A 14,984-nucleotide genomic window follows, 5' to 3' on the forward strand; every position below is an offset into this window, starting at 1 on the left:
CCTGCCACTGCCTAGCTACAGACGGGCAAGGAGTGACCGAATTGAAGTGTATAAACATTTCAGAGGGCACTACTCAGTCGAATGTACATACTTGGAGCTGGCGGACACCTGCCCCACAAGGGGTCACAGCTCAAGGTTGAAGAAGCCACAAGTCCAGAAAACAGTGAGGGCAAACTTTTTCAGAGTGAGAATTGTGAATTCTTGGAAAGATCTGCCAGAGTGTTGTGATGGCACCAAGTGTGAGCTCTTTCAAGACCAGAATTAACCAAGCACTGGAGCAGGTTCAGACACACTCAGGAGCCAGTGCATGCCTATTACGTGCCAACAGAGATGTGACCAACCGCCCATGCGGCTAACGAGCCGATCAGTGGTGAAGAGGATAAAAGTAAAGTAAAAAGTTGTTATTACTTACAAAAGATATTTGTTATTCTAACATTATGCAAATACTGTAACTTCTTTCGTTTAAATAATTCGTTGTTAGTTTTAATTAATTAATTTCAAGGGCATTTATTAAAAATAAATAAATACAGTATATTGTTTTGAGAACAAATGACTACAGAAATTTTTCGACCCTGAGCTTACTGTAATACAATATACGGGAAATAAGTGTAGATTTTCATGAACTACCTGACAATTTTGATGCCGAATTTAAAACCTTCATGTATACTAACACTCATCACGATTTATAAAAATACTAAAAATTAAGAACTGCAAAAACTGTTAGACAACAAATAATGAGAACCCAACAAATGCTGCTGCTCAAGTCCACAATATGTGACAGACATCTTAAGAAATGAAAAATTAAAAGACTATTTTCATGTATTATTCAATATATGGAGGAGATAAATATAGGTAAGAATATGTCTTTTTCTTGCTTAAATGTAAGAACTGTTTGTGTCTCAGATGAATCCAATTCAGAATAACAGTTTCTAAATAAATATTAATGTTAGTCACAACACCAGTAAAAACTATTAAAAAATTACATGCAAATATGCAGATTCTAAAAAGTATTATCCAAGAAATATGAATTTATTATATCTGTTCTCTATAATACATAACCCTAAACTCCCGGGAACTAATCCACCATAGTGTATTTTAAGCATAAAGTCATACTTGTTATGTATATCAACCAGTTATTGAATAATATAACCACGATCAAATTGACCAAAAAGGTCAAATTGAATGGAATCCATCAGAACTGTATCTGAATATCTGCTATCCATCATTACTGAGAAGATAAAAATTTTGACCTAATCCTTGTCAAAAACAACAGTAACCTCACCATATGCATTCTGTAACAGTTGCTGCCTATATAATAAATACCATAATTGGCTGTAAACAACACTGGAAACTGAACAGAATTTCATCAATTTTTGTCACCCTTAAACACCAGTGATGAACACTACCAGTTCTATGCTAAGGCTAACAGAAATATACTATCCTTCCATTTCAAACTACCAGTTCTAATATCAGATCTTCCTTGTATTAGCTAAGTTAATTTTCTACATGGCCCAAATTTTAGCCAGTAAATATATAATGTACTTAAATTACACACAAAATTATTGCTAAAATTAATAATATTAATTTGGTGGATAAATTTGGATGTTTGGCAAAATAGTATTTAAAAATTACATAAAAATTATATACAGGTTGGACCTCGCTAGTCCGGGAAGCTTAGGACCAGACCGGTTCCAGATTAGCAATAATTTCTTCAGTATAGACACCTTTCCAAAATAGTTAATGTTACATGCTAGCGTTTTGCCGTATTACAACCACTTCCACTGCTTGCTGGTCTCTTAGGAGGCACATATAGGGGTAAATTATAAGTATTTAAAGTAAAATAGTGGCAACAGCCACTAGAAGTGGCTATGACACCAGCCCAAAGCATCGAAGCTGCCGGACTATCAGGTCCCAGATTAGCGGGGTCCAACCTGTACTGTACGTGTATCATATTTTCCAATTTCTGATTCCTAAAAAGTTGCTAATTCCTGTCATCTATCTCTATAATTGTATATAATAAATGCTATAACTAATTTTACCACTTTTTCTTCTGACATTTTATTTCTTGTAGTAAATATGAATGGCTTAATGTAAAAATGATTAACACCTTTTAATTCAAGTAATAATATGAAAATCACTTTCACGTTTGTCTGCATAGCCCTTTCTCAAGAAAATGATGAGTCGCATTTATGAGCCATGACCCCTTCACTGTCAAGATTGTTTTGTTTATAATCAAGGCTCAAGTGACGATTCATGTTTGGCAAAACATCAGGGGTTCCAACAACATTCTGTTCACCATTGTCTTCAATGGAACTTGCACTCAAATTATTGGTCAATGACATATTGTCATTTTCTGAAATTAAAGGTTTTTTGTCAGTGTGGACACTTATGCTGCTGAAGGATGATGGTATATCATGTAAATTTGTAAAACTGCTGCTTGGCTTCATACTGCTCTGACTTTGGCCACTGATTGGAGTTCCAGGTACTGAAATGGAATTTTTAAGCCCGTTTGGTGCAACTGGGGATGGTGGATCCCAGTCATAGCCCATCTTTTGGTTCTTAATAGTCATTTCGATATTGTCAGTTCCATCAAATGCGTTCACAGCAGATCCATTTGCCAAACCCGAACTCTCCTAAAAAAAGAAAAAGAAAATGTTCAGTGAATCAAAATATCAATAAGTAATTTTTTTTTTAAATCCCACCACTTAGTTTTCTATCTTACTGACCTTCCACAATGCAGCAAGTTGGCTTTATTCTTAGGTCTATACAATAAATATCTGCTTTGTACCATATTAGAGCCTACTTTGCTTGCAGTTACTGTTGTGGATATGAAAGCCATATGAATTCCTAAATGACAATGGCAGATTCATGACCCAATATGAGTGAACATTACAGTTATATGAAATATTCATAAGTTTTCAGTTGACGTAAAGGGTAAAATTTTTAAGTCATAAATAATATAAAAATATTTTATATTACAGTAATACTATTCCCATTAGCCAGATTCTTTGATCCCAGAACTTTCGATTACCAAAAAAATAAAATTTCAACATTCCAAGAAAAATATCTCTGTTTCAGGTAATTAAATGAATTTCCAGTGATTGCATCATATGCAGATATGTGCTGAGTGCATGAGTAGGTTGGCTCAGAGTGCTCGTGCATTACAATTGGCTACTTCTGTCATGTGACTGCATGGAATGCCTATGATTGGCTGAAGCCTTTTGAAGCCTATCTCCAGTGCCCGGGTGGGCTAATCCCCATAAAAAAAAAATAAAACTCTAGCATCATGACACTCTTAGTTCATTGTCTGTTGCCACTGTACAACTTTGCTTGCTTGCTCACTGCTGTTTTGACATATGATCAGTTTTGTTCAGTGCAGTACTGTATATTACTGTATCACGATACAATCAGTCAAGAATACTGTTATTGCAGTGTTAAGAGATAAAAAGTTATTACAGCTACTATGTACAGTACTGTACTGTACATTCAGTAAGTGTGAAAGTACTGAGTGTACAGTACAGTACTGTACATAGCAGTGGAGTGTTTGAAGATTTTATGTACAAACCCTCCTTCATGGAGTGAGTGGAGAGTGACAGTTAACAACACCTGCTACAGTAAATGGTACAGGACAAAGGCAAGCCATCCTGTATCACCAAATGGCCTACCTACAACAGAAGCTCAAGATGACAGCATCTGCTGATGGGCACAATAGAGTACAGTACAGTATACCATAGTATACAGGTAGGTATATAATGTACGTTTGCATAAATACTGCACTGCTCTGTATTTATCCAACTGCAGTTAAGCATCTGTGGCAATGGTGTTCTATGTCAGATGTGTAGTTTAGACATGGAAACATTCACCAATACCCAGAAAAATTCTTTGATTTGGCTAATTTTTCTAGGAATAAGAGAATTTGTCTCACTACCTGCTAATTAATGATACTTGGATTAATTAAAAACATTTACAATAATGTATGTATAGGTGTACAGTATGTGGAGTTTAACATCACATAAATCAGTTTATTCTTCATAAAAAAAATAATACCTGTAGTGTCATTTATTAATGAAATACCTGTTCAGCATTATATTTATACTTCATCATCTACCCTTTCATTATGCTTTTACTTGGACATCAGCAAATAACATGTTTATACAAATACAGTCATGCGCCGGTTAACGTCCGACCGAACAACGTCCGATCGCATATATGTCCGTGCCCCCCAACCCAAAAAAAAACAATATCCGTGACGCCTGCTGGACCACCACTCCATGACCCCCTGACGGAGACACGATGATCCTCCCCATACTGGTCAGATATTATGTGTTAAAGGAATATGCTTCCTTCCTTAGGCTTTTTTTAAGCATTTGCCTCCAGGTGTAATGTTAACCTACATCTATTGAGGATAAAATCTTTCACCTACAAATTGACAATAACACATTTGTTGTAATCAGACATATCTAGTTGCCTCAACAGTTGCAATTGGGGTTGCAATTTCAAATTCTGTGGCATTACTAAGAATAACGAAGTCTCTGGTGCACTCTAAGATTAAGAGAGAAAACGGAGGACTCAGGCGTCCTGATGCGAGAGAAAACGGACTCGTATGATGGGGGACCAAATAAAAAAAGCATTGCTACATGTTTTGTGGACTACAGTATTAAGCGTACCCTTTTCATCACTTTGTGATAAACCTAGCCGTGCCTATGTGTGTTTATGATAATTACCATAACATTATACAGTAGTACTCCGATTTATGCGGTCAATTGAACCCACAGGGTACCGCGGAAAGTGAAAACCACGTAAAGTGAACAACAGAACATATGGGATTAATTCCAATAGAGACTGGCCCGACCCCCAATCTCCACTTTTTCCCAGCTCACTAGCACCTACCTCTCTGATTAATGTTTGGGTGAAAACTCTAGATTTTAACGTTTAGTAATAAATAATACCTCAGACTAAAGTTAGGATAATACAATTGACATTTCTGGATTCCTTGCAGGTCAGGAAATATTTTGAAAGTAAACTTTATATATTTTGCACAAATGATAAAATATTTGTTTTGTGTAAACCAAATTATTACTTTAGATTTAAAATTTGTATGTCTAATGCAAAATCCATGATGTTTATATTCAAAATGATCATCATATTGTAAGAATTCCAGCAATGTAAATTATATTCTGGTCAAGTAATTTGTATGAATTTTATGAGCTAAAACAAATATCTTCAGTTAATAAAAAAAAAAATATTCTTCACGACACTATCTGTCAATCAAAGTACCCCACCTTGCCTCCCCCCCTCCTCACACTCACGCCAGCTGGGTCGGTCGGACCCAACCCTCCCCCCCACCTTCCCTCCCTACCAGATAAACGTGTGGGTGAAAACTCTACATTTTAACGTTTAGTAATAAATAATACCTCAGACTAAAGTTAGGATAATATAATTGACATTTCTGGATTCCTTGCAGGTCAGGGAATATTTTGAATGTAAACTTCATATATTTTGCACAAAAGATAAAATATTTGCTTTGTGTAAACCAAATTATTACTTTAGATCTAAAATTTGTATGTGTAATGCAAAATCCATGATGTTTATATTCAAAATGATCATCATATTGTAAGAATTCCAGCAATGTAAATTATATTTTGGCCGGGTAATTTGTATGAATTTTATGAGCTAAATAAAAAAAAAAAAATTATACTTCACCGCGTATATGAGTAGATGGAAAGTGAAAGTCTGGTTCTGGCAAGGTACCGCGTAAATGAGAAATCGCGGAAAGTGAAACCATGTAAAGCGGGGTAATATTGTATATATATTTAGTGGGTCTAAATGGTCGTAAAATGGGAAACTTGGGGTTGGGTCTTGGGTGCCTGGAACCAATTAGAATAAATCCCATAGGTTTTGTACTTTCATTATCGGCGGGGTCCCAATTAGGCGCGATAACCAAGGGATGACTGTACTGTACGTAACTGTATATACTTGTGACACTGGTCAGTTGCTTCTGGTGTTATGGTACAGGGGTACCAAGTGACAGCACTAGGATCCCGCTTCCTCTATCAAGGAATAAACAATTAAAATTAAAATAAAAAAACCCATTCAATTAATGGGACGTAGCAAACTTAAATGGCCCTAGAGCGGGCACATTCACGTACGCATCGCATATTCTTATAGATTGTGCTGCCAGGCGTACGTTATCTAGTGAATTTAGTCAATATTGTACAGTAACAATGGACCTAAGTACAAACCTGTATTGTACATGTAATAAATGATTACGGTACTAAAATTGTTATGTCTAGTGCGAATTACAACATGTTTATATTCAAATAAATCAGTATCTTACAAGAATCCCAGCAATGTTAATTATATTCTCCTAGGTCATATCACTGGCATTTTAAAATGAGAGAAGCTTAGTAGGACTGTTAAATAAACACACAGAGACCTTCAGCTCAAACTTATCACCTCAACCCCCCCCCCACCCCAACCCCTCACTGGCTGGCTGGCTCCGTCCGTCCGTCCGTCCGTCCCTCCCTCCCTCCCTCCCTCCCTCCCTCCCCCCCAGCCAGGGTTTTAGGCTTACAGTTTTTATCTTATATAATATCTCAGACTAAAGTTAGGAGATTATAATTTGCATTGCTGGAATCCTATGAAGACAGCCAATAATTTGAATATAAACGTCATATATTTTGTTCAAGAGAAAAAAATTGTTGTCCATTAGTGTACAGTACTGTAGTACATTTTATAAAAAAGTTTTTCAACTGCATTTTTGGGTAGATTTACATATATTTCTTCATTTATTTTCATCCATTTACATGCACACACCATACTAAAAGAAACGTAATAGAAATAAATGACCTTAGTGCAAAGCTGGAGTGCACATGTACTAATTTGATTATGGTACTAAAATTGTTTTGTCTAGTGCAAATTATAGCATGTTTATATTCAAATTAATCAGTATGTTACAAGAATCCCAGCAATGTTAATTATATTCACCCAGGTCATTTCACTGGCCTTTTATAAGAGAAGCTTAGTCACTTAAGAACTGATAAATATACACGCGTTAGACCTGGGCCAACTGTCAAAAGTACTACCTCCCCTCCCCCCACGCCCTCTCGATCGCACCCTCCCTCTCTCTCCCCCATCTGCCCGGCGTTGCTGGAATCCTTGTAAAACAGTGAATAATTTTAATATAAACGTCATGTATTTTGCACAAGAGATAAAAATTAATCACCTGTATCACATTACAGTAGTGATTTAAGAGTAAAAGTGTATATGTACGTACATAGTATTCCACATACAGTGGGGTATGCTATAACGAACGTAATTGGTTCCAGAACCTCGTTCGTTATAGCATTCGTTCGTTATAGGATTAATCCGTTCCAGGCCCCCAATTACAACCGCTTAACACTGAAAAAATTCTGTGGAAAATGTAAAAAATACGGTACTTTATCTTACCTTAGTGTTATTCAGCATGCAGGTACCCCTAAACACTGGCACAGCACTATCACTTCCACTGGGAGTCTTGGCTTTAAGGTCCTTAAACAATTGTTTAGCCTTCTCACAAATTATAGCTTCACTAATGTTACCACCTGCCATTTCTTTCTCCTTTATCCACACTAAGAGTAAATTTTCCATCTCTTCAATCACATTACACTTTGCTTTGCTAAGTCTAAAGATTCCCTTAGCCACTTGCACAGTTTTTAACTCCTCTTTATTCTTCAAAATCGTACATATAGTCGATTTAGCCGTCCCATATTCATCACTAAGTTTCGCAATGCTTCTTCCATTCTCACGTTTCTTTATAATTTCTTTCTTAGTTTCAAGGGTTATTAGCTTTCTCACTTGCTTTGGACGACTCATTGTTACAATTGTATACTTGTATAACAAAATAGTTATACAAATAACGCGAATTTCCACATCAAAAGACGAAATTTCAACAATAACAGTGGTGCACTGGCTACACAATGAGACAAAGATGGCGCCTAAAGCTCTTGTTGTGGGTCGCGGTACAACAATATTCATGCGCCAGGCGAAATAGTCCGGTATTCATCCGCGTTCGTTGTAGGAGTTGCGTTCGTTATAGCATTCTCAATTTTATAGGTAAAACCGTTCGTTATAGGAATATTCGTAGTAGCATCCGTTCGTTATAGCATACCCCACTGTACACATAAGTATAAATACAAAGTTTATGTGATGATAGGACAATGTCCATTTCGGTTAACGTCATGTTTCCAAGAACGTATCTAGGACTTTAACCGGCACATGACTGTATATACAGTGGTCCCTCGGTTAACGAGATTTCGGTTAACGAGTTACCTTCCATAAGATTCTTAACTTCGGTTAACGAGCAATCCCTCGATTAACGAGTTTCTTACGAGCCGACCTCAACATGTTTTCGCTTGCATTTGGCGGTCCACCAGCTGTAGTATTAGTCCGCCAATACAGTAATCGGTTCTAGGGCTTATATTCCTTACCATTTTAAAAAATATCAAGAAGTTTATACTATTCAATAATTTTAAAAGTTTAATATTAAATTTTTTAGTCATTTTAACAATTATAGAACATAATTGAAGGTAAGGAAACTAGTTCTATGTGCGCCATCCAGCCTGTCAACACACCATACAGGTGTCAGTCTTTGTGTGTTTTCAGTGGAGGTAACATCTTGCTTGAGACTCACTTCAACTAAACGCTTTTTTTCTGTGTTTGCAAATAAATTATTGGTCATTTTGAAATATATTTTACATATTGACAATATATAATGCAGTGCAGTGTTGATTTAAAGAAAATAATCTTGAATTACACCAAGAGAACTAAAATTTTATGGGTGAAATGGCGCCATGGGGTGACTTCTCTTCCACCCCAATGCCTTCTCTTCTCCCTTCTCCTCCACCCCCATTCTAATTCCCATCATCATCATCCAGGAGCCTTCTACATGCACACCTCTAAGTAAGTGTGCTTTTCTACCTTTTTTGTTGAATTTAGGCAATTTTCAGTGAACTGGAACCAATTACCTAAAAACCCATTGAAACAATGGTTTCGGTTCACGAGTTTTTAGGTTAGCTAGCAACCTTCTAGAACGGATTGTGCTCGTTAACCGAGGGACCATTGTACAGTAAACGGACTAATTTGGGGAAGGCCGGTTAAAGCTGAAAGTCCATTATATCCGGATCCGGAATAATAACCGACTTGGTCTGTTATATACCAACATACTCAGAAGTGACTATGATCATTTTACTGTGCATCAAGTACCATAAATATTTGTGAATAAACAAAGTAATTTCTCCAATCATAGTCCATGTGGCGGGCCAGCCACCCAGTACAGGTACTGTACAGCATTTCTACCAAATAACTCAATAAATATTGAAATTAAAAACTTAATGCAGTAGATGGTAAAAATGATAAATGTGTGACTAATGTTAATTTGCCAATCCAACCTTTATAAAGCAACCTATTACAGTATTTTAAATTGTCTGTAGTTGTGGACTAAACAGCCGATACATCCTCCGTGTAGCCGGAAGGGTGACAGCAGCGCACGGAATGTATGGCGGTCATACTCACAAACTCAAGGTCGAATCTTGGAATTATAGATTAATACTGTATAGGTACAGTACTTTTAATTCTGAAAATGTACTGATATTTCAGTTAAGATAGATAGATTTATTGAGTTAAATTATCATACATTTTTTCACATTGGTTCAACATGTTTTGTTTAATACTAAATACTGTACAGTATACTAGAGGAAATATTATCAAAGAACATGACAGATTTATCAAGTCAGATCATACAAAGTGCAATAATCTATAATATTATTATAGGAATATATTATGAAATAGCTTAAGATGAATGAATTATAATAAGATACTGTACAAAACTACATCTTGGTTCATACTGCGTAGCCGGGGAGAGGAAGTGGTGGGTGGCAGAGGGGGAGGGAGGACAGGACAACTCACCTCCCATGTTCGTCACTCAGCCATCCCTTTATAACGACAGTATACAATTTCATCATAATTCCCATATTATTTACGTTCATTTGGTGCCGGATTAAAAAACATTATCGAAAAATAAATAAAATTTCCCTAAAAAATCTCACTCTCAATCCCAGATGAGCTATTGGACCATAGTATATTCCTGGTCTCTTGTTTACAGAGCGGTAACAGCTGATGAGTCCCGCTCTCCCTAATAATGTTGCCAGCACTCACCATCTCTCAAGCACTGGATTTTTTGGTAATTCGAGGATCCCAGAGCCACTTTTTTTGTCGAATTAATGAGGGAATATACAGTGAACCCTCACTTTACGCGGTTAATTCAACCCACGGTTGCCCGCGTAAAGTGAGAAACGCGTTAAGTGAACAACATAACATATGGGATTAATTGAAATAGAGACTAGGCCAACCCCCAAACTCCACTTTTTCAGACACAATACCTACGTTGTAGTTAAAATAACTTCTTAATTTTATGATGGTATGCACACACAATTAAATTTTAAGAGAAATATCAATAATATTAGGTTTTTTAACACTTACATTAATAGAAAAGATGGCTGGGCACACGGGGATGGGGGGGTTGGTTCCGAGGCAGAGGGCAGATTATTGGCCCTCACCTGTATCACTTGTATCAATTGTATCACTATCCACCACAGAGGCTTGCAGGGCCTCTTTGTCAAACCCCTCAAAGTCCATATAAGTCCATATCCTCACTATCATTATCACTATCACTGACTTGGGCCGGCTGTGGTGGGTGGCGGGTGAAGAACCCAGTAATGTTTTGATGACTGGGCGACCTTGTGCGCACCATGCTCGTGCCGCTCTCCGCGTAAAAGGGTACACACACCGCGGAAAGTGAGCATTCCGGTTTCGGCAGGGTACCGCGTAAACGTGGAAACGCGTAAAGTGGGACCGCGTAAAGCAAGGGTTGACTGTAGTGTAATTACAAATAGAATATTTTATGTGGCAGCCAAGGCATGGTAACTGAGTATGTTTCTTGGTTGGAATAATGAGGAACAATCTGAACAATCTAAGCAGAAAATTAAAGAATATTGGACCAGAAAGTGTGGGAAGACACTCAGCCCGCCCGTCTAAGGTCACCATCCCAGAACAAAGGCCTAATCTATTCGCACAAGGCTCATGCACTATCAAATGTGTCACTAAGGGCATCTGTGTTGTCTATATAACATTAAACAAAGCAAACCTAAATAAATAATATTTCCCTGGATGTGTCGAAAAAGCATTGGCAGGTGAGATTTTCCCGACATAATCTACATTGAAAGAGTACGAGGGGGTGCTTACTGTATCAACTTCTATTAAATCACAACTTTCTCTTCTCATATCAACTGGCAATCTTTATTATATCTTGGGGACCAAACAGAAGTTCAGTTCAGTACTCCGAATGGGGGAGCATTACATTTTAGATGAGTATTACGAGGGACTGACACATACAGGGTAATTTACCTCAATAAGAATATCAAGTAAATATTTGTAATACTAAACATGGAAATTAAATAAATGATATAAAATCTTAAATAAATAGTTCCATATACAGGTTTAAATGACTACACTCCATCTTATTCTGTAACTGGTTGATTTAAACACACACATCATTGCAATTCAACTTTCCCGTGCATTAAAAAATACTTAAGACATATCAGAGTAGAAAAGTGGATCAAGTCAAACAGAGGGGACAAAGAGTACAGTACTCAAATTAAATACAGGCAATCACTCCGCTACTAAACCTGAAATGCTGAGGTAGTTACTTCCCTCAAGTGCCACTACTTAAAGCATAGTGTGTAAAGTACTACTAGAGAGTATTATATACAATACTGTGATGGAACACTTTCTATGTTGTAAAGGAATGCCAGCACAGTTTTATGTCCAGACGCTTCTGCTTGATATACAGTGATATCTCCATTAGCTAGAACAATTGGTGTAGAACATTTCCGGGAATGAGAGATTTATGGGTGACGAGAAGACTCTCTCAAAGCTGGAAGAAATCCCTCGTCCCCGGAATTTTCCGGGTAACGGAAAAATGGTCTCGGAAGTTTCAGAAATTGCCCATTACATCATCTCTCGAACCCGGAAAAATAACCCCCATCCCCGGAATTTTCCAAGTACCGGAAAAATTTTCTCAGAATTTCCGGGAAATGCGGGTGATTTTCATCTCTCACATCCGGAAAAGGCTCCCCATCCACAGAATTTTCTGAGTATCGGGAAAATTTGTAAAATTTTTCCCGGAAATGTGCCCCTCAGAAAATCATTCCCAAAGCCGAAATTTTCAAGAAAATTCTGGCTTAGGGAACGATTTTTCAAGAAAATTTAAATTCCAGCTATTGAAGAATTCTGGGTTTGAGGGATTCCGGCTAACAGAGATATTACTAATCACTTTTGGTGCTGGGTGTGAGGAAAGAGATTCTGCAGCATGGTGGTAATACTAACAATACCTGTACCTAAACTTTGTTAAGGCATTCGATAACTTACCTGAAAAAAAAGGCTGAAAATTAAACTGAAAGAATACAGAATTCAAGGAATGCCCTAATATGGAAGAGTTTTTCTTCATGACCGCAAGCATTGTGTGGTAATTAATGGCACAAAATCGTCATGTGTACCATTTGACAAGTGGGGTACCAGAGGAAAGTGTACTGTACTGGGACTACTGTTGTTTGTTTATCCCATAAATGATAAACCAGATGTTATACAGGAGGTCCCCGACTTAAAAATGCCCACCAATAGGAACTGGGTTAAACTTGAAATTTACAGTATTTTATTTACCTGATGACTAATTTTTTACTTTCATTTACTGTATTTTGTCATTCTATTTCTTCTTTTGTCGTAAATTAAGTGATATTAGATGTATATAAGAACTTAGGCTATGATATCGTGGGATTTTAAACATTGTTTTGTAAGTACGGCATGCATATATCATGTGTTCCGACTTGCGTACAAATCCGACTTATAAACGACCTCAGGAACGGAACCCGTTCATAACCAGGGGACCCCCTGTACACTCCTCCACACAAATGTTTACAAACGATGCTAAGTTATCCTGGAAAATTAAGAACCACACAGACTATGAAGCTTTACAGGAAGATCTCTGTCAGCTTCAGGAGTGGTTAAAGGAATGGTTATTAAGATTCACGTCACAAAATGCAGAAGGATGTACCTAGGTCATACTAATACAGGTACTGTAATAAGGAGGCATATCATATGTCCTAATGTGATGAAAATATAACTTAAACTTCGCTGACCATTGTGAGAAGAAGGTGAATCATGCAAATAAGCTATTAAAACTTAAACAAATGTCGTTCACATACCTAGATGGTACGTCCCTCAAAACATTATTCAAAAGTGAGGTGCTCCCCTTTTTTGGGTACTCTCATCTTGTTTGGTGCATAAGATATGGTAGAGACTGTCAGATGATTGAGAATGTCAACCAAAAGAGGACCACCAAACTGGTATCTCCATTCTGGTACTTCTGGTCCCCAGAGGGATTAGTACTGTACAGTAGGTTCCCAAATTTCGCGAGTTTTTAATTAGACGTTTTTTAATTTGGGAAAAAACACTACCCTACACAATTTAAAATTTTGGAGGAAACTCGAATTTCGACGGGTTTGAGCGGCCCACCAGCGTTCAAACATGCACAATCGTGTAAACAGTGTAATTTCTCTTATGTACAAAAGATTCATTATTGTTTATTACTAAATGTCTTTTTGATTGAATTAATGTTTTGTGTGCAAAATGAACAATACAATTTATTAATAATACGTAGAATATTAAAACACACGAGGAGACGATACGGCATTATTTTCGCTAATGTTTACAAAACCAGTGACTGATTGGTTCTACATACAAAACTGAAGAATATAAGACCCTGGTTGTAGCTGTAGTAAAATTAATGTAAAAAAAATAATATGGTTGTTTTAAGTAATGTTATTTAATGTTATTAAATGGAACAATAAAAGTAGCTAACCATTAATGGTAAAGAAAAAAAGTGAGATCGCGTATGTAAGTGCGCACATGTGAAAACATATCGTCATTACTCTACATAAGAATATAAAAGCAACACTTATTTACTGTTCATATATATTTTAATTAATGTTTCTGAATTTAAAACAAAAATTCTACCCACCAGTGGTGGTAAAGTTGAAAACATAAGGATAGTCAATGTTGTTGTGTGTGTTTTTACTCGGATGACGAAGTTGCCAAGTCATCAGGTTCAACTCTAGCTGAAGCTGTAGAACATAAGAACTTTTTCTGTGTTGTTTTAAGTTTTAATTTAACTTTATCTGTGTTATTTTCGTTGGTTTATTAGGATGTTGCTTTATTACAGGTAGCAATTCGCCAAAAAAGTAGGGTAGGGTAAATAAGGCAAAATTTAGCAAAACATCAAAAGTACCAGACTTAAATTAATTTTCTCCAAAGGAAGTTGCATTTATATTTGAACGATTTGAATTTTGCGAGGTTTTTACAGTCTAAATAGGTGTCCAAATATGAGAGCCTACTGTACAGTACACCTAGCATATAATATAGAAGGGTAAGGTGTGACTGATAGAAAGTTTATAAACACCTCAGAGCATATTATCCAGTCGAATATTCATAGCCAGAACTAGTGGATGCGTCCCACCAATATTTACAGCCTCAGGTTAGAGAAGCCACAAATTCAGAAAACTGTTAAAATTAATTTATTTGGAGTAAGACTTTAGAACTCTTGAAGTAACCTGCCAGAGTGTTGTAACGGCATTGAATGTGAACTCATTTAAGGGCAGACATGACCAACACTGGTGTAGTTACAGATAAATCTGGAGCTAGTACATGCCCAATACTTGCCAACAGTACATAATGGAGATGTGATCAACAGCTCAAGTGGCTAACAGACCAATCAACAGTGAAGAGGTTAAATTAAAGTACTACCTATTCCCCCTACAGTTATTTTGACAAGATGATGCCTGTCACGTATATCCACAAACAGTTGTATCTACCTGTGTGAATACAGCCAAAGT

General features: G+C 36.8%; 1 protein-coding gene across 1 annotated transcript in view; it reads right to left on the minus strand.

Moving 5' to 3' along the window:
• Positions 1 to 272: 272 nt before the first annotated feature.
• LOC121855483 (unextended protein-like) overlaps positions 273 to 14,984 on the minus strand; it is a 47,240-nt gene continuing 32,528 nt past the window's right edge. The window contains exon 11 of the mRNA XM_042350458.1: positions 273 to 2,633. Within this exon, the coding sequence (XP_042206392.1) occupies positions 2,166 to 2,633 (468 nt within the window). The 3' untranslated portion in view covers positions 273 to 2,165. The remainder of the gene's footprint in view (positions 2,634 to 14,984) is intronic.

This window comes from Homarus americanus, unplaced genomic scaffold, assembly GCF_018991925.1.
Source record: "Homarus americanus isolate GMGI-L3 unplaced genomic scaffold, GMGI_Hamer_2.0 scaffold48406, whole genome shotgun sequence".
Classification (NCBI taxonomy): domain Eukaryota; kingdom Metazoa; phylum Arthropoda; class Malacostraca; order Decapoda; family Nephropidae; genus Homarus; species Homarus americanus.